This window comes from Helicoverpa zea, chromosome 21 (genome assembly GCF_022581195.2).
Source record: "Helicoverpa zea isolate HzStark_Cry1AcR chromosome 21, ilHelZeax1.1, whole genome shotgun sequence".
In the NCBI taxonomy this organism is placed as follows: domain Eukaryota; kingdom Metazoa; phylum Arthropoda; class Insecta; order Lepidoptera; family Noctuidae; genus Helicoverpa; species Helicoverpa zea.
In genome coordinates this window covers 9,842,278-9,868,682 of record NC_061472.1, presented here as the reverse complement: position 1 = coordinate 9,868,682, position 26,405 = coordinate 9,842,278, and the positions used below count along the sequence as shown (strand labels likewise).

General features: G+C 35.9%; 1 protein-coding gene across 1 annotated transcript in view; it reads left to right on the top strand.

Moving 5' to 3' along the window:
- LOC124640773 (neural cell adhesion molecule 1-like) overlaps positions 1-25,943 on the top strand; it is a 177,497-nt gene extending 151,554 nt beyond the window's left edge. The window contains exons 11-18 of the mRNA XM_047178698.1: positions 5,943-6,104; positions 6,540-6,674; positions 10,745-10,918; positions 13,235-13,384; positions 16,509-16,614; positions 22,441-22,583; positions 22,990-23,108; positions 25,512-25,943. Coding sequence (XP_047034654.1) covers positions 5,943-6,104; positions 6,540-6,674; positions 10,745-10,918; positions 13,235-13,384; positions 16,509-16,614; positions 22,441-22,583; positions 22,990-23,108; positions 25,512-25,526 — 1,004 coding nt within the window. The 3' untranslated portion in view covers positions 25,527-25,943. The remainder of the gene's footprint in view (positions 1-5,942; positions 6,105-6,539; positions 6,675-10,744; positions 10,919-13,234; positions 13,385-16,508; positions 16,615-22,440; positions 22,584-22,989; positions 23,109-25,511) is intronic.
- Positions 25,944-26,405: the final 462 nt, after the last annotated feature.

Sequence of the window (26,405 nt, the reverse complement as noted above, 5' to 3'; positions counted from 1 at the left end):
TTAAAGTTATTGGCTTTTTCGTTATTTTTAAATTTCGTTGAATTTTTGAGCTTTGATGAGATGAGCCCATTTTTCATTGATTGAGAAGTAGGTAACGTTTTAACGAATTATCCCTTTGATCATGTAAAAAATAATTTACCGTGCAGTTTAATTAAAATTCAAGGACAAGATTTGATCTCAACAAGTCAATTACAACATCTGTAACCTGAGTCTGCTGGCAGCCACCACCGCGAGCGCCACGTTTTTTCCACGCTCCGTTGCTAAAAATCGGGAAAATGGGTTTTTTCGCGTAAATATACAAGTGTTGTATATCCACGTACGCGTCTCAGTGAGGAGAACACAATAGTGAAAACCGCCCGGAAATCGGAGAAAGTGCGTGAAAGTTGTGCTCGAAAAACCGTGATCTTTGGTGTTTTTGTGAAACGCTGCGGAAACCAGATTGACGACCCCCCACTTTTTTGGGGTCAAAACAACCGGCTTGACGAGCCCCGTCCACTGGACACCATCCGGGATTTTTCCGGTGAAAAATCGCCGACGTAATCCCGGAAAAACATCTACCACGTGCCACATGGTTTTACTTCCAGCACAGCTGGAAAGGCGTGTCTTATATCAAAAGACGCGTCTTTGAAAGGCGAGTCTCCTGGCACCCGGATCAAGACCATCGGACCACCCTGGACGGAGCTACAGCCCCTCAAAGGTCGAAAAATTTAGTACCATTTTCAGTGCCATTTTCCCGCAAAATAAGATCGACGACCCCCCAATTTTACACTACTATTATATTAGAGACTACCTTAACTTTAATTTCCCAAATTTTCAGATTTTTCGGCAAGGTAGTTAAGTCAAAATTGAAATTTTAAATTACAGTATATTTTCCAAAATCTTTACTTTCGAAATTAAAACCCCCCCCTATTAATCAAATTCAAAAAACTTATTTCAAAATTGTAGTTCAGTTAGCCCTATATCGGACTATAACACCAAAATTTACTTTAACTTATTTTTTAAATAAAAACAAACCACTTTGCGGTTGTTGCGGGAGGGTGGCACGGAGAACACCCCTCAGAAGAGGGTGAAGACGTGGTTGCGCGCAGACGCAAATTAGATTTTAAGATAGTTAAGACTCTAAGCTATAAGCTAGTTTTTAGTTTGACATTTTTGGAGTGTTTTTCGAGTCGCTAGACTTTTTGATAATTTTGTTTACAAGCGGCATCAACCGCAAAACAAGGTTATCTACGAGATCGCGAATCGAAAATCGACTTCCAAAATAACAAAAAATTCTCATTTTCAAATATACCATTGTAAAGGGCTTGGCGAAAAACCAACCCCCACGTCGAAAAAATTGACAAAAACACCCTGGAACAGGGTAGAAATCAGCCCTAAAGTTACAAGTCTTAACTTAACCATAGGGGTTAAATTTTTAAATATTATTCGGATGTTCTTACCCAAAAACCCTCGTTATAAACACTGCAACCCTAATAAATAGACTTCTTCAATAATTAAATTTAAATAACACGCCCCGGCTTAAAATCCGATTTTTTTTTTATGTTTATGTTAGAGTAGTTTTAAGGGGAAAAATAAATTAATAAAAATTTAAAGCGGCATAGAAAGACACCGACGAGAGCTTTCTAACAAGCCTACACACGTCGAAATCGGTTCAGTAGAAACGTAGTTAAATAATTTTACAATTTTAACCGACACAACGGAGGGAGGTTCTGTGTTTAAGCTAGTTATATCTCGGAAACTAGGAGAGATAGACGATTTTCGACCTCAAATCCGGCCTTTGTGGTGTCGGAGACACCACGATTAAAGTCGGATATAAAACGTCCATCCCCCCTGGTTTGGACCCCCTCCCCCGCACACCCTCTAAATAAAACCTACAAATCCCGATATCTCCGAAACTAAGGGAGATAGCTCAATTTGGACTTCAAATCCTGCCTTTGTGGTGTCAAAGACACCACGGCAAAAGTCATATAAGAGGAACCCCCCCCCCAGTTTGGACCTCCCCCCCTCACCCCCTAAAATTAAAATATATTTTCTTATACTTTTTAATTTAAATTTGTTTTTATACATAATTGATGACAAACCGGTGGCGTTTAAGAGCTAAAACATAGCCCACAAACCGACTTCAGGTACAACTGATACCTAAACTAACTGTACAGTTTTTACACTATTATCGACTCTGACCCCCCTATACAGGGTCAGACTGACAACGTTCCCCGTTCTTCTCGCCAAACATACAGCACATACACACAACACACACACATCACACACATAAGCCGCACACAACATATACACGTTACACAAAAAATAAACAAGATGTATCGCACACCGACAACCTCCGGCTTACACCCCAAGCCGGGCACCTCCTCCAGTACCCCTTCATCTCCATCCGCTCCAGCGCAGGACGCTGCGTTAACCTTTATCCGCAGACCAGACAGAAACAGGAGGTCGCTGGACAACATGGCGATATACAAAAAACAGGATTACGGGGCAAAAACAAACGACGAGCTCCTTCAGGAAGTGATGAAGACCTTTGAGGACATTCCCTCAAAGGTCAAAGAGTACCCTCAAATGAGGAAGGACATCAAGACCTTCCTGGAGGAGAGATCAGATAAATGTCTGCGTATCCTGTTCGAGCTTAGCAAGCGAGTGACCAGCTTGGAAACTAAAGAACGAACACCAGCTTTAGCACTAGCCAGGCCTCCCGGAAATGAGGGTCACATGCTCGAAAAACTGGGGGAAGTGGAGTCCCAGCTGCAAACGCGGCTTAATCAACTGGAAGAGAAAATGGTTTGGTGCTTCGACCAGCAAACAGCACTGCGCGACGATGGCGGGTCAGACATCATCGACAAGATCGTCGACAAAATCGACGAGGCTAAGGCGGCCATCAGTCAGACGACGCAAAGCGTCCTGGTGGTGGGCCGCACTCAGATTACTCTCGACGAGAAGCTCGACGGTATTGCCGGTGACGTCGTAACAGCCAAAGAAGCAATACTTGACGTCGCAAAAGGCAGGCAGCCAGGCGAGACCCTTAACAGGTCTTACGCCAGCGTCACAGCAGCCAGACCCGGGCATCGGCCGGCGCTTCACTCGATGGCGATCACACTCGAAGGCAACCAGGAGACTGCCGACGAGGTGCTCGGGCGAGTGAGGAGGGCGGTCGATGCCAGGGAAACTGGGCTCAAAATAAACAAGGTGCGAAAGGCGAAGAACCAAACCATAATCGTTGGATGCGATACCGAAACCGAACTGGACAAAGTGAAACAGAGAATAGAAAGCCGGGGAGAGGGCTTGATAGTCTCCAACATAAAGAACAAAAACCCACTCGTCATCTTAAAAGATGTATTTCTTGATAGTGACGACGAAGAGCTAACACAAGCAATACGTGTTCAGAATAAAGAAATCTTTATAGACCTTTCGGAAGAGGACACGGATATGACAATTAAGTTTAAAAAGAGAACAAGAAATCCAAAAACGGCACACATCATAGTTCAGGTAAAACCCATTATATGGCGGAGGATGGTGGAGGCTGGAGCCCTTTACCTGGACCTGCAAAGGGTCAGAGTGGAGGACCAGTCTCCGCTCATCCAATGCACGAAGTGCCTGGCATTCGGGCACGGCCGGAAATTTTGCACGGAAGGTGCGGACAGGTGCAGTCACTGCGGTGGCCCGCATCTGCGCGAGAAATGCGCAGACTTCATCGCAGGGAACGAACCGCAGTGCTGCAACTGCTCGCACTCGAAGTTACAAAGGACCGACCACAATGCCTTTAGCGCTGAGTGCCCCGTCCGCCGAAAATGGGACTACCTGGCCAGACAAACGACAGCCTATGTATGACTCACCACTCACTGGCTGGCATGCAACACACACGATAACACACAAACACATTCACGCGACACACAATAACACAAACCGGGAATGCAACACAAAATCTAACAAACTATCGGTTAAACCAGATACAGCGACACCGGATAAACAAAAAACAAACAAAAAACGATATAACAAATATATAGTAAGTATATATATTGTATATCGCAAACACAAACATTCACACAACACATCTCACAAACCCACAACCACGCCCAAATTAAGAAAAAGTATAAGAAAAGTTAATAAATATATATAAAATAAGTATATATATATTATTACCAAAAGTTATCCAGAAGTGTAAATGAATTAGACTAATAAAAAAGTGAGCAATATAACTACTAAAACAACTGCTTAAAAGCTTAAATACAACTAAGAAAAACAGATACATATTATTTAAACATATAGTACAAAATTAATAGATAGTACTTAGGTAACTCATAATAGATTGCAAGTAGGTATAAGCAATAAGTATGTTACATTTAAACCAAACAACAGTACAAAAATGCTAATAGATTACCTACATAGCCATTGGATTATCTACAAACCGACATTATGAACGCAATATAGTCATCAAGCACTATAAAACAAAACTACCTACAAACTTGACTTTCCACAAAAATACAATAATCGCCAGGGAATGGAATTAAATACTGTGCCTTAATGCTTGGAATAGAAAGGTACACCAGTATGAATAAATATAAAAGTTCAGTTTATTTACATAGTGTAAGCTTGGACAATGTAAATAGATAAATTAGAAAGCAAATATTTAGAGGTACCTAATATATTATAAAAAGTAAAAAACAAGTTCCAAACTACGGGGTAGGTATATGCTTATAGATATAATAACAAATAAGTTTGAAAGGTAGTACAAACCAGTAAACAATAGATAATAAGTATTAATTAGTTAATAAGCAATAAAGGTAGTAAGATTAAAAAGGTCATAAGGTTCCTAGTTGAGTAAGTTGGAAGTACATAAATAAACAAATTATTTCTATTGTAATTGTTGTCTACATATAATATGTTGTATGTTAATTATGGTCAAACATAAAATGTAATAAAAGTTATCGTTTGCATCTACCTATATTGATGCATCGGTTTGTATAAGACAAAGTATCTAAACAACATATTGCAGAATAGACTTAAGTATTCAAAAGTTTGTGTAATAAGGGCGTGCCTGCCATTGAGTGAAATAAGAGCTAAAACTTCTAGAAAATGAAAAATGCATAAAATATAGTAGTTTCCTTATTGGAACTACTTTTTATAAAATATGTTGTTACATGTCATAAAACTGGAATGTGTTAAAACAAAAGCTAGTTTACAAATTAAACATTAAATAAACAAAATTGTATAGAAATCTCAAAAACGTATTAAGATATTGTTAAATTAAATATGTAATGGACAAACTAAAAATTTTATGTTAAAGTTAATAAAACTTAATGTTTTAAAGAAAAAAGTTACCTAACGTGATAGATACATAGACATGCCTATCATTAAGTTAAATAAGAAATGTATCTAAACTTCACAAATTATTTGCATTGTATAAAGTACAATAAAGTTAAGAAATTGTAAACCATTATCATATTTGAAAACACTGTAACAACTAGCAAATGTAAAATTGATAAAAACACCTTTAAAATTGTAAACATGAAAAGTAAATATGCATCACTAAATATTGTCTGTAACATACAAAATCAGGTACATAGCTAGTAAATACTAAACATTGTAAAGATATAAATATAAGACGTAAAATTCCAAAATGTAAAATAAATAAAAGTGTGTTACCTACTTTATTGAAATAAAACAAACCTGCTAGTTATATCCCTGTAGAAAACACATAGGCTATTAGCGGGAATCCCACCCGGCAAAGAATAAGAGATGAAGTATGCATGTGTAACGTATGAGGCTTGAAAGTGCGAGAGGTATAACTGCGAGAACTGGCATGAATGAAGAAAATTAGAATACTAAGGTCCCGTTGTTCTCATGAACGGGGAAAAGCAGGATTTAAAAAAAAAAAAAAAAAAAAAAAAAAAAAAAAACATCTGTAACCTACTATAAAATTAACTACCTCAACACAGACGCACCAGTTTGCGCACAACCGTCCCCGCTGCTGATCGGAGCGCGACTGGACGAGCCGCTGCGCGTGCGCTGCACCGTGAACGCGGACCCCGCTGACGTCACGTTCTACTGGCAGTTCAATAACAGTGGCGAGAGTTTTCAGGTGTCTCCTGCTAGATATGGCGAGTATTTTGTGTAAAGATAAAAAATGTATTATACCTATGTATTAGTTTTTCACACGTATTCATGTTTCAAACGCTACTTAAAAAAAAATCGTCCTACTGCTAGACACAGGCCCGTCTCAAACAGAAAAGGATTGAGAGTTAATCACCACGCTTTCTCAACGCGGGTTGATGATTTCGGGCCTTGTTTCCTCAAGATGTTTTTCTCCGCCTTTAATCATTGGTCACCAAGAAATACCGGTACCATATAAGATTTTCCTAAATTAACTGTTTACTTGGAAAATTGCACGTGATATTACTTATTCATAGTTAACACTGGTTTTTTGAAAACTGACATTTACTTTGTTAGTGAATCTGGCCTGAGACTATTTTCTGTGTCGTAAATGATGGCGCCTAATGATGTATCCCTTATGTCTTATATGAATATTCCCTTAGTGTCAACGGGTGGTACTTCAAGCGAGCTCCGCTACCGAGCCGCCAGCGAGCGCGACTACGGTGCGTTGCTCTGTCGAGCTACCAATGCGGTGGGGCGACAGAAACGGCCCTGTGTCTTTCAGATCGTTCCAGCTGGTAAGATTCCCTACATTATTGACGTTTATAACTTATTTTACATACCCACATTTCTCGAGAGGCAGACTCATAAACCCCATGGTTAGTACGCCATCCAGTCATTGGCGACCCGATACAATTTGCACCTTAGAGTTATGGAACGGCACATTCGATTAGACTGGAAGCCGACCCCAACAGTTGGGAAAAAGGCTCGAAAGTTGTAGTAGTGCTATCATCGGCTATACTGCTCGATGAAACAAGTCTCAATATTCATAATTCATCCTTATTAATTTGAAAAACATATCGATTTAAATGAGGTACAGATTCTTAGTCTAGAAAGATAGATGCTTTTTTTCTTGGTTGCTTCAAGTTCTAGAACGTCACTAAAATGTCTAGTGTCATCATATCTTAAAATTGACTACAGCAAGCAAATCTACAAAAATGTTTCACACAAATGTTCTTGTTAATAAACTGACCTTCATAACAACAAAAACACAACGACTACGAAAAAATTCTCAACGCAGGCTTGTAACTTTTTTAATAGAATAATTAATGCGTTCACTTCGAAATAGCTTTACACCCCCATTTCTCAAGAGGCGGCCTCATAAGCCCCATGGTCAGTGCGCCATCCAGTCATCGGCGACCCGGAACAATTTGTACCTTAGAGCTGTGTAAGAATAGACATGGCATTTTATGACAATAAAACGTTAGTTCCTTCGTTCGTTCTTTAATTAAACCAAAAATGTCCAAAGTTTATCATATGCGCCATTTGCAGGTTTTTATAAAATGTTTGATTAATAAATGAGTTTTTACCTCACTTTTACCATGAGGTAAAAAAAAATCTGCATTTTTGTAACAAAAGACGTACTTATATATCTTTTTCATCGATGTTACAAAATCATTAAAAAATTACAATATTGAGAAATGCTGCTATTATTCAACCAATTTGAACATTTTTGGTTAGTAGCCCACGGAAGGGCATTTGTTTTGACTTAATTTTAATAAAAAAATGTTTTCATTTTTATAGCATTGTTGCCTCAAAAAACAACAGAAAATCAAACCGATTTTCGACGATCCATGTTACATCGTCCCTTTTAATTTTTTTCGCCCATTACCAAGAAAAACGCTAATAGAACCGTGTTTTTGCGAGGAAAAGAATTATCCTAAAATAATATATTGAACAGGCCCGTGCCTAGGCTTACATTAATTAAAAAACAACCTACTGTTTTAAAACAATGTCCTAATTAAGTGAAAATAAAAACAAGAAATCGGTGTTTTTACCTCGTTTATAGGTCAATATTGATATCAGAATATTTTTTTAACTAAGTCAGAAAACAAATTCTTCAGCTTTGTAAACAACTAAATTCTGCCCGCGGTTTCACCCGCCTCTGAAACCGCTTCCTTCAAGTGCCTGTTTTACAAGGAGCAACTGCCAATCTGACCTTCTCAACTCAGTTACCCGGGCAACCAAATAGCACTAATATAATCACATTTATTATATTAGTGGGTTATTGTAGATCATACAAATCATAAAAGTAAGTTTAAGTTGGTATTTAGTTATTGAGTCAATATTACCATTTTAAACGATTCTTTAGTTTTAGATTGAAAGCACGACAGACAGATTTACTTTCACATTTATAACATTAGTGAGGACTACTTCAGTGACCACCAAGTAACTTTACACTCCTGAAAGCAAAAATACTCCTTATGCATTTGTTCGAAAGTGGCCAATATTGACTTCAATAACCAAAAAGATATTAACAAAACATGCATAAACTTAACTTCAGAAATGCCAAATTAATTGACCAAACTATAGTAAGCTAAAATGCCATACAGTATCCGTAAATGTAGATAAAAGCGTTATAAACTATGGGTTTTAAACACCCACTCACAATCTTCACTACATCGTTCGATAGGCCATAAAATTAGTAATTTCCCCAGTTATTTGCCTCGCTATAAAGTCGATTAAATTCTCCAGTTTACGAGCGTAGCCATGTGACTTCACTAGTGTAGTGTCAGGCATTCCTTCGTGTCAGATTCCAGATGGAATTACTGCATTTTTGCTACGTAAATTGCTGCAGGTTTTTGCGCGAGTTTTTCGTGCTGTTTAGCCATTTCTGTTATTTGTAGTATTTTTTAGTTATTGTAGTTTACTTTGCGAGTAATGTAGTTATTAAGTTTATTGTAACTGGGTTTTTTTCACCCAAGAAATAGTGTCCGAGTGTGACAGAAGTTATATATTATCTATTTTAGTTCGACGCCTATTGAAAATTTTACATAGATAATTTAGAGTCTGAAAAAAGATATCTAGGCTCCTTTTTTCCCGGCAATAAGAAGTGGATTTTCTTGGGACGAGGGGAAACTGCGGGGAAAAGCTAGTCTTTATATAACCAAGAAACTGCCTAAGTAAACTCCTTTATAATAATATAATGTTGACGTACCTCTCGAGTTGAAAGGCAGAGCACAAACCGATGTTTTTCTTACATTACGCCGTCTCTATGAAAATACACATTCCTAATATTATGCTTAGACGTATGCTAGTTTACATATATTTAGGTATTTAGAGTTTCATTCATGTGGGCCCGGTTGTTTTAGGGTGTGTTCACATATTTATTTCAATAAGTAACTACGTTTTTTATAGCTTTTCTTTCATACTTATGCATTACAGTGGTCACATTTGCCGCACTGGTAGTTGTCAATTGTTTGCTTCGGCAATATCGCTCGGAAAATCCTCTGATGTAAAATCGCTGTTACTGTCTTTTTCGTTGCAAAAAATGGGGAATGTCAAGGCGAAAGGTACTAGTATAGTCAATGAAATGATGCATATTTTTTATGAGATCGAAGTTAATATTTCTTTACGGAATAAATAATTTAATAATTAATTGTCCATTATGATTGCGCCATTACTTCCTGTTTCTAATTCTAAAGTACCCTTGTTAATTTACACAATCCCCATTGAAATTATATCGGTATTTGCACTTAGTTTATCAATTTCGAATATAACAAGAACAAAATTACTGTTAATTAGATTGACCGAATAGTTTTTGGCACACCATCGATTTGGAGTATGTAATTATTCGATATTATCATTCATAATCGAATAGATATTCCATTTTCAACTAGTTGGCATACCAAAGCGCTGATTAACATTTCGGTACCAAAATAGGCTCTATTGACAATTCTTGCAATACCTTTGAAATCCACACAACCGCAACAGTTCAATCATTTTCACTTTGCAAATTAATCGAGATCTCATCGACTAATAATTAATCAAACTCGAATAACCGTTCGGCGGAGTTCGGCAGCGTTCGGGAGACTTCGGCAGACTTTGCCAGATAATACGTAGAAACTGGTATGGTAGTGTAAATTAATAATTTCGCACCAACTTAATTAAAACATTCCGATTTTCGAGAAGTGATCGGTGACCGAAGTTTGGCCCGTTTTAAAATACGAGGAAAGTTTCGCAATCGGGACTTGGCCGTATACAGGGTTACTGCCTAACTTCTCCTACGAGTTGGTTTGAAGTTTTTTGAATCCGATCGGTTTTTCTGTTCGATTTTAGTAATGGCTCATTGGTGTACCTACTTTAATAGAGTGCTTGAAGTTCGTAATAGAAAATGCTAGTTGACATTTCAAAAGTTTTACCTACTGGTCTATTTATGTATGTGACAAGGTAATCATTGACATAAGTTCTCATTAGTACAGTCAAGCTATGGATGAGTGCCAGACATTTTTAAATCCTGGAATAGTGAGCTGCTATCGCATATTGATGATTTTCTTTTTCAAAACAATAATTAGTTAAGGTAACCAGATTTTCTGATATCACATAGGCACCCAAGAAACCCATCATCCTCCGAGCCTTTTCCCAACTATGTTGGGGTCGGCTTCCAGTCTAACCGGATTCAGCCGAGTACCAGTGCTTTACAAGAAGCGACTGCCTATCTGACCTCCTCACTCAAGAAACTGAATGGACTTTTTGTAACTTAAAATTTTGATACTTCAATATTATAAAATGTGGACTAAAAGCGAAATTTGGCGATCTAGTGATTCTAAAGCCTTCATAAAATTCTAAAGAATATTTTCTTCACCAGCTCGTCCATCCCCACCTCGCAACTGCACCGCCAAACGCCTGCTACTCCGCAATGAGCCCCACTTGTCCGTCAAATGCGCGGCGGGGTACGACGGGGGATTGAACCAGCACTTCACGTTGGACGTGTTGGGGGAAAACAGCAGAGTCCTCGCCAATACTACTGCTAATTTTGCTGGTGAGTTTCTTTTGTTATATCTGTCGAGGCTTAAGTTTATTACAACAGAATTAAATGCGCTGCTGAAGTCAAGTATTACAAGTACGGTAAGGGGTTTGTGGTCCACAGCCTGGCGAATATCGTCAGTTACTTTCAACAGTGCTATAGCAGTGCTATGACCACGTGGGAATCCGGACTGAAAAGAGCTAAGAAGATCAATTTTAGAAAGAAAGCTAGATAGTTGGCAATGTATAATGTGCTCTAGAACCTTGGAAAGATACGGAAGGATGGAAATGGGTCTGAAATCGGTCAATGATTCCCGATACTATATTTTAGATAGGGGGATAATATTTTTGACCGATTTCAAAAGAAGAAGGTTTTCAGCTTGGTTAGTATTTTTGTGAGCGATTTTCAGGCTGAAACAATTTAGATGCTGTTTTCAGCGCAGTATTTGTGAAACTTTTGAACAAGGTTCTAGATTTATTATTGAAGTCGTTTTTTTATTTATTGTTTTCATAGTGATGCATCCATTAGTACCATTAAATGGCTTTATCGAATGGTTTTTGTCGTTAAAACTGTTTATTTCAATTATCTAATTAAGTTCATAGCAGGATTAATTAGTTGTGTGTTAGTAATTAGAGAACTCGTTAAACATTTTGTATGTAATGGCAATAAACATCCAATATTTTTTACTAGATTTCGTATAATATTAGTAGCTAACGATGTTTTAGTTGATGAATTAATGTAATTTTTGCTAAGACTCCGTCAAAAGCGCAAGGAAGCAACACGGGGATTTAGGGAAACAGTTTACGATGCATTGGGAGAACTTGGCTGATATTCCAGAAAGTAAATGATTATGAAAGTTGGATAGTTTATTTCGCACCACGTTGGCGTTCATCTCTTTATCAGTTCTGCTGCTAGGTAGTAAAATTCGTCATAAAAACTTAAGGTTTTCCTCTGAGGTCATAAAGAAAAGTTTTCTAAAACGTAAGATTTTAATATCTAAAACCTAAAAATAACACTAGCGACTCCCACTGTGTTCCTAGAATAATACCTTCTACACCTGGATGAACGTAACATATACCATCATCAATAAATGGACTATCCAACACTGAAATATTTTTTTCAATCGGCCCAGAAAAATCCTAAGATTAGCGCGCTTAAACAAACCGACTCTCGCATCTTCATAACATTACTACAGATTTCTACCCACACACACAAACCTCATCAAATGTTATATTAACATAGTTCATCTCTGTTATAGCCAACTCAATTGGCTATCCCAACTCCAGTCAATTCTACATAGAACAACTTCACAAACTAAATTCCTCACGTCGTGCAAGTTTGATTGCCGCCATGGAAATGAGAAAAAGGCGCGTTCCAAACAATTTTGAATTTGAAAATGGAAGGCGTTTCTATTGGGCGTTTGTTTTGCGTGGTTGGTAAAATATTTTGGTGTTGCTGGTGTTAATAATCTGCTTCACAAAGGAGGTTTGAAGGTTATTACATATAATCCGTTCGTTATCGGGTAAAAATAAAACAAAAGTTTATTAAAATAATCCGTAGCTTTATTGAGCTGCTAGACGAATAAAAAATGTACATCAAATACACAATTTTCTTCTTTGAAGTTAATTTGAAATTGTTAATCTTACTATAAAAAATAAATTACATAATCGTAAATAAAAACATATGTGGTGCTCAAAATTCGCCATAAAATAGGAATAAAACTAACCACCTGTACCAAATCGGATATTAACATTTAAAAATGACGTTGCCAGCCATTAATTGGTTTTGCACACCAAAATCAATATGATATTGGTGTCAAAATGTCCATTTTCAATAATGAGATTGGTTTGATATATCCGACTGATGTGACGACTTTATCTAGGCGGGATATCAATTTATTTTGTTTTAAATTTAACATTTGGGCAGGTTAAAATACGTCATGGGAAATATGAGTTTTGTTTTCCAGTTATTATATAAATACGCCAAGTAGGCAAGTAATATACAGTAAAATTAAACATACATCTTTTTTAGGGTCCGTCCGTCTGTCACCAGGCTGTATCTCATGACCCGTGATAGTTAGAGAGTTGAAATTTTCACAGATGATGTATTATTGTTGCCGCTATAACAACAAATACTGAAAACTAGAATTAAATAAATATTTTGGGGGGCTCCCATACAACAAACGTGATTTGAAAAATTCTTTCAGTATTAAATAGCCCGTTTAACCAGAAAGGTTAAAGGCTACTTTTTATCCAGATGCGCGGAGGTATTCCTAGTTAAAAAATAAAGACTATACCGAATATCTATACTAACAAAGCATGTCTTTCCCAGATCTAATAGTATGGTTCAACATCAGCTGGACAGCAGTGGAGTCATTGGAAGAAGATGAGGATCTTGCAGTCACAGCTCGGAACAGCAAGGGCGCCTCAGATCCTGTGCTGCTAAGAGACCTGGTCTTCAGAGACGCGGAGAAGAGGGCAGGTTAGTGCGAAGATCTTGGCCTTTATATATTATTAATTGTACCTAACAGATGGACATACGGATGGACTTTTAGAGTAAGAATATAGTGTCTGAATCGCCTGTTTCCAATTTTTTGGGCTTTGTTTTCTATCTACGTAAGTGAATGCACCTTAGAACCAGTGTATTGCAGGAAGAGACTACCTATTTCACGATCTTGGTCCTCAACGCCTCAACTTGGGAAACACAAAAAGTAAGACTGGCTGTAAGTCTTCTTAACTTCTGAACATCTTCCCTTAACAACTGCCAATTTGTATATAAACGCCAGTCAGGATCTACAAATTGTACGAAACATGGAGGAATTTGTCATGACAAGATGGTCACTCGCATCCACGGACTGACCGTACAAGCGTTACGCCAAACAAAAAATACCTACAGCTGTTTATTTCATACATAAACTATTTTAGATATTTTCGCTGAAGAGTAACTAACACACATATGCAAAATACTTTACTTATTCTAAGAAATACCTCTTTCATTGAAGTGGGTTAAAATTAAATTTACATTTGTATGCTGCGCTGTACCTCTTTAAGTAGCAAAACATGTTCGATAAAGTAACTATTTTTAGCTTTTCTTAGAATATGCAGTAGACAGTAACGTTTTTAGTTCTGCGTAAATTGTTAAAATAACTGTTTCTATAGAAATAACTACTATGTTATAATATACATATGTATATACCTATCTGATAAAAAAAAAATAATTTAAATTATCTGATAATAAATTATCAGATTAAAATTCACTTCTTTGGGACTAAAATAAATATTACCTGTTAAACAGGCTTTGTACTAACTTGTAGCACTACTTATTCAGAATTGTACTAAAACTTTTCAAAATAAGAACTAAGTAGGTAATAAAATATATAAAAAAGTTCTTAAACTAAACTAGTTCAAGTCGTTAAACTAAGTTTAGAATATTCTAAACAGCAGCAAAACCTGCGTTAACAACCATTTAGTTAAGTTCAACTATATTGAAATAATAATTGTTTCTGTTGTCTTTGGAGATCTTTCTATTTAGACATATTTCTTTATTTGGCATTTTTATTTTTTTGAATTTCTAATCACTTTATTGATTGCAGTTCATAAAACATTAAACAGACAAAGCTTCAGTATTTGTTTAAATAATTCAAAGCACAAGAAATGCTGAATTGATATTCAAAGTGCATATTTGTGGCTTTTAGAAAACCGAAAACCTGCATCAACTAATTTGGGCAATTTTCTCGTCTCCAATTCCGTATTCCTCCCATCAACCAACCAGAACGACGTTCTATTTTCAAAATTGACATCTCCCACTTCTTTACGTCAGTTACTCAACAACTGACGTTCGCAAACGTCAAACGGCTGTCAAATTTGACAGTTGAATTGTCGGTCAAACGACGGGTTATCGTGATTACAGACAGATTCCAAGTCAACCGAATAAACTCAAATTGGTATCACGTTCGTGCGAAAATTCTGTAGTTTCTGCTGAGAATTTGACTAGAGGAATATTCATGATTTATCTGCATAACTTTGGGTGTTACAGACTCAGTGATTGTTGTAGTAATTGATACATCTTCTACCCTTTAATTCAGTTAGCATTGTCGGTCTGTCTTGTTGGTTTAGTAATTTTAAGTGCACGGTGTCTAGTGTTCGATTCCCGGATCAGGCCGAAGTCGCTTTAAGACCTTTCATAAAGCAGCCTGGCAGTCTAGAAGTAGTCATACTTATATAGACCCAGGATAAATAATGAGGATAAATGTTAAATAATGAGGACCTTTGGCTCGGCTTCCACCAAGGAGGTATTTTGAAAGAAAACACTTTTTCCTGTTAGCGTGTTTCCTTAAAAAATGCAACAGAAACCGCGGAAAACACTAGTCTATTTCCCTCGTCCGTTATGTAGTAACAGCTCGCCTTTTGAACACCAGTAATCGAAGCTCAATTGAATTGAACCAGTATGCAAATGAAACTCCGATAGGAATTCGATTTTAGAAATATTTAGTTCAACAACGATTTTGTCGACAATACAACTGAAAAATTTATGTACGTTTGGGAGATAGGAATTTACATAGAACTACGTTGTTACAAGGCTTTTTTTAACTTGGATCCTTTTTAAGATACGTACTAGTACTAGATAGATATACTTTATTAGGTACATCAATTTTACATTTTTGATCTTAAACTAGTTAAAGCGACAAGACCGCCTGTCACCTAAGGCGGTCTTATCGCTAGGGAATTGAAATACGCACCTCCAGTTTTGTGTATAAAATCTAGGGAACTACATCCCGCATCCGGTTAAAAAGTAGCCTACGTCCTTTCGCAGGTTATAGACTACCTATTTATTTTCCAATTACTTGTTATATACTAGCCCCAAGCAAACAAGACCTAAATAAGTTTCCTAACAAAATATTGTCGATATGTTATGATACAAAATACTTATATTTCTCCAGTTATCTAAACAAACGGAAATCATTATTTTTAACGTAATATTTTTTCAGTCCACAACTATGATCTTTATTCTTGTTATTGTTATAATAATTATTGAGTTTCTTACTGGAAATGTATCCAAGAAAAACAGGAAAATATCTTGTTTGTAAAGGTAATAAGCGGAATATATCAACAACTGTATTGTGATTCTGAAAAGGGTTATCTTATATCGTATAGATAGATTTTATCTCACAGAGAAATATTGAAATAATATTTATATATATGTAACCTAGTTATCTATACTGTTTCTAATAATTTTCGTTCCTGATCGTGGAAATATATATTTTTGAAAAAGAAGGCTACTTAGTTTGTTAGAGTTTCGTAAATAAGTTAGCTTTTCAAATACCATCTTTAAAGATGTTTAAATCATTTGAAAAACGACGATTTCCTTTGTAATTTTCTACCACAGTTGTAAAATAACTTAAAAATATACAATAAGTACGTGTAGTATTTTGATGCGACAAGAAAAAAGAGCTAATATTTGGGTCGAGAATCATTAGCATTATTACGGCCTTGAATTTTGGCACGGATGCAAAACAACAGTTTGTATTATATAACCATAGAACAAAAATATCTTCAAACAATCATAATTTACCAACACTTCGTTCTAACAGATTTTTTTTTCATAGAAAGCACGACTCGAGCGGAGACGAAGTTCCCAACAGCAGCCGCGTTCGCGGGGCTTGCTGCTATACTGACCGCCGCAGGCGCCATCGCCGTGCTAGCTGTTAGAAAGTGAGTATTAATGTAACATAACCAATATGATTACATTTATTTTTTTATATAATACATATTCTTTGTTGGAGGTAAAATAATATTTTTCCTCATAAGAATAAGTACAGCACAATTTTAAAACTAAGACATAGCTTAATCTAAGCATGTGTTCTTTAATTACAGGAGGATACATCATTCATACAATTTATTTATATAAGTAGGTACAAATACTTTCATTTATCAACATGCATAAAACAGTACAAAAATATTAAATTATAACAATTAATTTAGATTTAATCAATTGAGTATTTCCGTTTAATTAAGGTGTATTTATTTATTTAATAATGAAAATAATTACAGATGTTTGCTGGATAATCTTTATCCGCCTTGTTGCTAAGCTCAGACTGCTTATCTCATAGTTACCTACATAGTTAAATACCACCGAGTCTACTCCGTGTACCTAAAAATGACAATCCATCTTGATCACCTAGCTAAGTCAAACTGAATTGGTATTTTTCAGCCTTGTGGTTTAAAGGTTGCAGAAATAGCATCACTCTTTTATGAGCATTTTATCGCCTATTTTTTCCTTCATCATCATTATCATATTCCTTGTTAGGTTTACTGAATGATAACTTATTGAAGGTATATATCACTATTTAGGTAATAAAAATCTGTTTGATTGTCGCAATCAAGTACTTAACCTACCTTTTGATTATGTACCCAGTTTTTTTTGTTTATTCTAGCAAAACTTCAACAAAATGAATTATTCTCTAACTCAAACTGCACTAACAATTCAACAGACACATAAATATGCATAGTAGACAGTTTCCGCATGCAACTAGGTGCAAACTGAACTTTCCGAGTTAGTCAGGTCTCAATTCAGAACTTATTATTTATCGCATCTTATAACTGCTCTTATGAGACATATGTTCAAACTACCAATGTCTTACTGACCATTCTTTGGAGCTAGAAGTTTCATACTAATATGAGAATATTTTATATTTCCGTAATATATAGTTTAATGGCCGTTTCCGATATTCCATCTATACCTATTTTGTTTTGCTACAAGTTATGACGAATTGCCATATCTAATTTGGTTTGACATTAATTTGGGTACTTTTATGGAGACGGTGTCAAAATTCAATTTCTGGTAAGCAAATATTGATAATGACGATGAATAGAATATCCCACCCAAAACAAAAATGTGAAAGACTGCCAAGTTCGATAATATGGGAATGCTTCGCCTATAAAAGAAGTGAGATCTGAATAAGTACCAAGTTCCATACACATACCTCAATTAAAAATAGTTACTTTTTAATGATGTTACTTGGCAAGTTTTCATACACCTTGTTATAAATCTACTAAACGCAATGAATCAAGTATTTAATTTTCTATTAAAACTTGCCAAGTAACATCATTAAAAAGTAACTATTTTTAATTGAGGTATGTGTATGGAACTTGGTACTTATTCAGATCTCACTTCTTTTATAGGCGAAGCATTCCCATATTATCGAACTTGGCAGTCTTTCACATTTTTGTTTTGGGTGGGATTTCATTTATTTTTGTAAGGTTGTTCATTTTATATTTTTTCTTATGATGAAGTTAGTTAAAGAAATGTCTCATTTATACTATCTTTTAGATTTTTTAATATGCACTATGTTTCTTACAAAGAAATGAACTAGATTAACTAAATGGACTAGATTTACCAACTGACTGACATGACATGTTATCATATATTATGTTCGTGGATCAAAGTTACACATTCGTTATTTTCGAAAGTGATTCACACTTGGCCGTTTTCAGATTTTTACTTTACTTTGACTAAATACAAACCTTTGTACCATTCGAAGATATATTATATAAATATAGATAAATTTAGTTCGTTTTAGTTCCTTAGGGGTATAAATTTACACCGGGTATAAAACACCTTCATTATTTTGAAACCGACTCACACTTGGCCATTTTCAGATTTTTCCCTTTACCTTGACATAAAGACCTACCTCCACGCCAAATTTCAAGTCAATACGACCATTGGAAGTGGTCTAGGTTTTTGATGAGTGAGTCAGTCAGTGAGTGTATAGTAAAAATAGCGATTTTCTGACGTCAATATCTCAAGACCTACAATAGGTACATTAATGAAATTTTGTATTTTAGATAAGTGAGGGGGTCTCAACAGATACTAGAAATTTGATATGCGTAAATAAAATAGATTTTGAGTTACAGGGGGGTCGAATTTGGCCCGAAATGGTTCGTGTAATATAACCCACGGCCGGTGTGTCGCTTTTTTTGCTCGAACTTGGCGGACACACTGCCGTGTGTCTAGATTAAGAATGGTCGCTAGTGGCATAAGTTCAAGTGACGAAATAAACATAAATAACTTTGGTGCCTTTTTAAAACAACATAGCGTACTGTTGCAATAACGGTTGCTAAGATAATTTTGGTAGGTCTTGTGAATCGTGTCATGGTTCGGAACCAATTTCTAATTATGCGTGTTACTAGTTTGTTAAAATCTGATGAACTACGTTTTATCATAATGATAACTTAATCCCTAAAATATTATTTATTACATACTTACATTTTGATTCGACAACGTTTTTAGCAGTGTTGGGCAAAATTTAGTTAACTAATGATTGATGACTAATGATTGAATGTGTTAGTTATGATTGAAGACTAATGATTGTTTAGTTTAATCACAAGGTGATGACTAACGATTGATTAGTTTTAATCTTAATCAAATAATCATGATTATTTATTTATGATTGATATTTTTTAATTCCGGGTAAAGTATTTTTTTTCTGCATCTTAAAAAAATACTGAATTGCACACAAAACGTTACAGTAGGTTAGGTTAGACTTTAGTGTTTTAGTTAAATTCAGTATTTTTTGGTGGTCAGATAAATACATGCCCCGGTAAAATACTCGTAAGGCACTAAGAGAAAATCAATCGTTTGATACAGGGTGTACGGTACAGCCCCTGAAAACTGACTCAGATAATGCTCCTGAGCAAAGTCCACAAAGAAATTGTTCTCGGAAATTAAAAGAATTTTTGACATCTCCATACAAAATTGGCTGCCGAGTCCTAATTCCTTCAATGCTTTACTCAAGATGATGGCCTGATTCTTCGATCAGCTGATCCTTACACCCTGTATGTGTAGTGTACCAACACCTGTGCATTGAGCTTAGTCATACATTCATGATTAAAACTAATGATTGACGATTTGCGATTAACGAATTTAGTCATGACTAATGATTGATCTCGTTAGTTATGATTATATTAGTCATGACTAAAATAATCATGTTTAGATCAATCATGATTGATCAATTGATTGAATAAATTAGTTGATTTGCCCAACACTGGTTTTTAGTACCTAATGAAACCCCAACTATTTTATTTATTTCTAAAAAAGCTACTCAAATATTCTGGCAACCTAACGAAACAAATATTTAAACAAAGACCACTCTTATTATAATCAATTGTAATTTAAGATAAGACCAAGGTAAATGCCTTCATTGGCACTTAGCCAAGCCGAGCCAAGTTGCAGACCATACGCCGTACATCTAGTTATGCCTTGGCAAGGCTCCTATTGTCTCCAAGACCATTTAGGAGACCTGAGAAACTAAGGGGATAGGATAGGGTCATTGTTCGTACTTTCATTAGAACTTATCTTCGGCCGTAATGGTTGAAAAGGTTGATTTAATAAGGTCTTTAGTTTGGTGATTGTTTTGTTAATCTTTGTTACATTTTTGGTATGTAAAGGTGAAGGTCTGGGTGTTAAAAATAATTCGGTTAATCGAGCCTGTACCTACTACCTACTTATAATAAAGCTGGAAAGGTATTTTCTCTACTTAATCGGGTTAATTTAAGGAATAACTGTTCCGATTTAGAAAATTCTTGTAGTGATATACCTAATTTATCGAGAAAGACATATTTATATCAAATAGATCTCAGTGGCGTGCACTTGGAGAGGCCTATGTCCAGCTGTGGACTGCGATAGGCTGATGATGATAATATCAAGCTGAGAAACTTAGAGTTACTGCAATAATCACATAGTTCATTGACATTTAATATAATCTAATAAAACAATAGGTACCAAACATAATCAATACACCATTAATACATAACTGGATTTAGACAAACTGTAACACCTAATCTGTTATATAGATCGACACGGAAGCGAATTAATTATACACACAATATAATACGCGTTACACCTAGTTAGGGTTACCTGTTCTCACAACTATTATTTAATCAATAGGTACCTACTAGCTTTTGCCCGCGACTTCGTTCGCGTGGAATAGTGACTGCCGGCAGATTTTTGGTTTGACCAATACATGGCGCTGTATGTCCAGAATACATTTAATTTTTTATTTCTATTTTTTGTGATAAAAGGTAAAGGCTCTAAGGTTTGCTGTTAGAGAACCCAGTTCTGGGTTAAGCTCGCCTTTGTACATGTCTTCTCTGTGTTGTGTGTGTCTTTTAAATGTTTTTGTGTACAATAAAGAATAATAATAATAAAAGCTATCCTATGTCCTTTCTCAAGTTCCAAACTATGTCTGTACCAAATTTCACACAAATCGGTTCAGTAGTTTAGGCGTGAAGAAAAGACAGACAGACAGACAGACAGAGTTACTTTCGCATTTAGGTATAATATTAGTTTGCATAGACTTTTATTTAATAAATGATTATCAAATCTGTCTGTCTATCTATTTAATAGGAATCAATATTTTTTTGAAAATAAACGATTTATATTTATATCTATTGAGCAATCATATGTAGGTGTTGTTTTCATAGAATAATTTACTATCAGCCATTCTACTCTCCTTCTGCAATGCAAAGCCCTGTTCTCATACATGGAAGGAATGAGCGATAATCACCACGCTTCCTTCAGGCCAGTTGGTGATTCTAGACTTCAAAGAAATTATTATGTAAAGATGGTGAACCGATGATGAGATGTTCTAAATAAATTTTTCCTCCATATTTTTTCCTTCACCTCTACTACATCAATAGTGTCCAATATACATGTACTCTTAGAGAGTACATTATAACTTAGAAAAGTTACAATGAATACCTGCTCTGGAATCAAATTTGTACACACAAGTAGTTTTATTAGCGCGGGTGAATCCAAGAGAAAGTACTTCTATTATGTAAACAGGGGTTGACAACCCTAAAACCATCCCAAAGATACAACAATACCAGTGAATTGTATCGGAATTTGTATGAACAATGTATGGTTTCTTCATCACACGCATACTAATGTTTATATTAATCATTGAACACAAATAACTGCGAACATTCGCACAATGGGGTGGCGTTTTGTACATGTTAATTAGCTAAATATACGCATTTATACGTTCTTTACTATTGTTATATAAGTTAAATAAACGAATGTGCTGTACATAGGAAAACAAACATAAGCTGTTTACTTATTTTACTTTTGTACATCATCTGCCTAGTCTTTTCCCAACTATATTGGGGTCGGCTTCCAGTCTAACCTGATGCAGTTGAGTACCAGTGTTTTACATGGGGCGATTGTCTATTTTGTACTCCTCAAGCCAGTTCCCCAGGCAACTCGAACTCGATACACCTTGGTAATATTGGTTGTCAGACTTTCTGACTTATCTGCCAATAACAGCTGCCGGGCAAAATTACAGCCGGGACTCACTATTTGACCACTTTTCAGAATCTGTGGAACTCATTATGGCATAGAGGTGGTCATCCTTTTACGGATAAAATTCAAAAAGCATGGCTCAACCCCATTCCATATTCCATACTGCTATAAATAAGCCTCGAGCTTTTCTACTTAAATATGGATAAGTATAGTATCTAAAGCTTTTGTATTCTTCATAGGAGAAGCGAAACAACAACCACCAGTAAGCGACCATCACAAAGTGTGGTGCAAGTAGACGCTCAGGGGAGGCGGTTCCTCATAGCCTACCCTGCGCCCGCAGACAAGCTGGAGACCAAGCCTGACATATTGAACCCTAAGGCTGGTGAGTATGGTCGAGTTTTGCTTGATAGCTGATAATTTTCAGGTCTTTTTCTAATTCGTAAATTGGACTCCCTGTAGTGTTTTGAATGCTTTTATGTTTCGTTTGCACAAAATGTCTCGAGAAGACTTGAGACCTTTTAAAACTTGGGATTTTTGGAAGACTATTTAAAAATTAAAAGGCTCTTTCTTTTTCTTACAACAATGGCATTTTAGAACCATAACTATTTGAATCTAGCGGATTCTCCATAATAGTTCAAAATTCATCTTCAAATGAATATCACGTTATATTTAATCACAGATTGTGGGGACTGTCTTTTGTAAATTTCGCTTTCCAAAAGTGCTGATTTTCAGGCTACTTTGAATAAATGCGACTTCTTAATTTGATTGCTTTTGATGGTATTGTGTAGAGAATGAGCCTCCCCGCGTGGTGCTGGAGTCGAGTGACAACAAGAGCTACAGCATCAGGGAGGCGACCAGCGAACCTCACAAGTTAGCATACAGCCCACCTCCTACTGCAGAGAATATGGTAAGAAACCATTTATTTTCTTACAACCTCCGACCGCGGCTTCGTCCGCGTAAAGTTCGGTTATATCGCGTTTCCAAGAGAATTCTTCAAAAGATCAGCATAAAAACTATCCTATGTTCTTTCTCAAGGTCAACTCTATCTCTGTACCAAATTTTTATTAAAATCAGTTCAGTGGTTTAGACGTGAAAGCGTAACAGACGGACAGACAGACAGAGTGACAGAGTTACTTTCGCATTTATAATATTAGTAGGGAAGTAGGGATGTATTAAGTTCTTTAAGTTAACATTTACTTTCGAGCGAAACTGTCGCTTATCCTTAACTTAATTTATATGTTTTTATAATTTATAATTTATAATTTATAATATGTTTTTCCTCACAGAAAGAATGATTATAATCTTTTTGAGCGAAATAAAATTGTTTAAACCATAAAAACATTTTAATTTCTAATAGAAGTAAGGTTGATTGTTTTTTGATACGCTTTCACACTTAAACGGCTGTACTGGTTGAGATAAAATTTGGGAAAAGGTAGACGGTACTCAAGATACGGATATAGGCTTTTTATCCAGGCCGTGAACGAAGTCGTAGGTAGCAAACACTATTTGATCAAAATTAGGAGAATAAATCACATGAATGCTGCCAGCCCAAAATCATCATCATTAGTAAATTACTATTCAATCAATACAGCTATTTAGGTACTGTAATAGTGGTAGCTAGAATTCACAATAGAATCGATTTATATAGAGTTGGTGAATTCAGGAGTTTTCACGAACAGCTACTGAAAGCTGTAGTCTGCTGAAAGGTATGACAACTGACAATATGACTGCCTCGTTAGTCTAGTCGTCGATAGCTCTACTGTGCACGAGGTCTCGAGTTCGATTCCCGGGACGGGCCGAAATCGCTTTGTGGGTTTTAGAAACTTTCACAAAGCCGCCTGGAGTCTGGAAGTTGACGGTGTTACATCACCGTAAAGCCGGCGTCCCCAAATGCTACTCAGTAGCAGTCGTTGTTACAATTCCACGTCATAGGCCGTTAGACAGATTTGAGAAAACTCTGACACCAGGGCTTGCTAGGTGATTCAAACCTGCAGCCCACTCGATAAGAAGACGACTGACAATATCTATACGAGTATAATAAAGCTAAAGAGTTTGTTTGTTTGTTTGCTTGAACGCGCTAATCTCAGGGACTTTTGGTCCGATTTGAAAAATTCTTTCAGTGTTAGATAGCCCATTTATCGAGGAAGGCTATAGTCTTTTTATTCGGGTTCGCGCAGAGGATCCCATGGGATGCGGGTGAAACCGCTGGCAGAAGCTAGTATGCAATATATACAGGAATGAATTTTAAGCAGTGCACAAAAAAAACTGGTGGTCCAAAATCATTACACCTAATCATTGCACCTAACTTTGACGTTTCGAAAGAGCTTTAATAGGCCTATTTGAAATAAAAAAAATTGAGTTTGAGTTTGAGATTAACAGAACATATCTGCATCATCAGTAAAAAAAAAAATTCATGCTTTTGTCCGCCCTAAAATCAGCAAAATATGGATACCATTACTATTCTTAGGCGCGCCGAGCAGCGCTCGCTTCAGTAAACCGGTTTCGCGTTGCCGCCGTGCCTACTATGACGACTGTGACCGATGCGACCTTTCGATATCAATAACTTTCCTTTTTTGTACTAAAACACGATAAAATAAAAATATACGTATCTATAAAACGTATTTAACTATAAGTTGACAAAGTTTGCGCACTGGATAAAATTCATTCCTGTATCTGATACTACACGTATACTAGACACAATACTGACTACGCACTACCAATACCTTTGGGAAATACTACTGTCATGTTGTGTTATCATCAACAAGATTGGCTGAATTAACTACCTATAGGTTCTAATTAGCAACTAGCCATGTTTTGACCCTAAAATAATTGGGAGAAAAACTGAACAACAAACAATTAAAATTGTTTACAAAACTTTGTTTATTTATTTGTTTATTTATTTGTAAACAGAGATTTGATGGTATTGACCCCGATTTCGGAAGTCAGTTTAGCTTTTAAGGACTTTAGTTCTTAAGGGATAAAGTATTTCTCCGCAGGTACTTATTGAACGGAATCCCTAGACAAGTACTAATATTTTACATGCAAATGTATATGTTCGTTTGTTACGCTGTTTCTATAAAACTGTAGAATTATTAAGATGTGATTCTCTAGGATTGAGGTGAAATATCTATCTTCAAATCTCATCTCGATTGGTCAACTGTAAGTTAAAACGCTCATTATAGGAACAGTTTCAGTGTTAGATAGGCCATTTCTTGAGGAAGGTATTAGGCAATTAGACACTTTATCTGGCTTTGCGAAACCGTTTCCATTGAAGGGAGCAAATAATAAGATATTTCTGTTTTTGTTTCAGATACCAGAGAGATAGCATATGGATCAAATCCAGAGTGATATGTAAATAAAATACCAAAGACTATAAAAAAATTGTACATTTATTAAAAATGATGCCAACAATTAATTGTTAGTTAATAAGTTAATGATTATAGAATTTATCATAGACAAACTCTTCCATATCAATTTAATTATTGTAAATTATAAAGATTTTTTGTATCGGAGATAAATATAATATAACTTACTTTAAAGATTATTTTTGTAAATATTTTTCTGAGAAATAACATATCTCTTAATTAATATAAAAATCATATCTTAAGTCAAACATGTGTTGTTTGTTTTTTAAAATTACTTCTCCGAAACAAAAATATCTAAGCGAGTTATTTTTAAGAGAAAAACTATGTAAATTATGTGATTAATATAATAAACGTTGGACTATTAAATAAACTTACGGTTTTCCTATGACTCGTATTTATTTATCCTTTTAAATAACTGCAAAAGAGTAGATGTTGACATCTGCCTAGCTTTTTCTCAAATGTGATGGGGTCGGCTTCCAGTATAACCAGATGCAGAATACCAGTGTTTAACATGGAGCGACTGCCTACCTGACCTCCTCAACCTAGTAGCCTGGGCAACCCGATACCCTTTGGTTAGACTGGTGTCAGACTTAATGGCTTCTGACTACCCGTAACGACTGCCAAAAATTTTCAAATGACAGTCGAGAGTCAGCAATTGATCATGCCTTCCGAAACAAGCAGGACCTTTTCACTTTAAAAATTAATCCCAGTTCACACTATACACCTAACTCTAGGACTTAAGTTCACAGCAATGAAAAGCAAATTATGGACTTCTTACTATTCGAAGCGTGGAAGTAATTTCTAGGAATGTGGCTTACTTGATTTGTGGTCGATAAAAG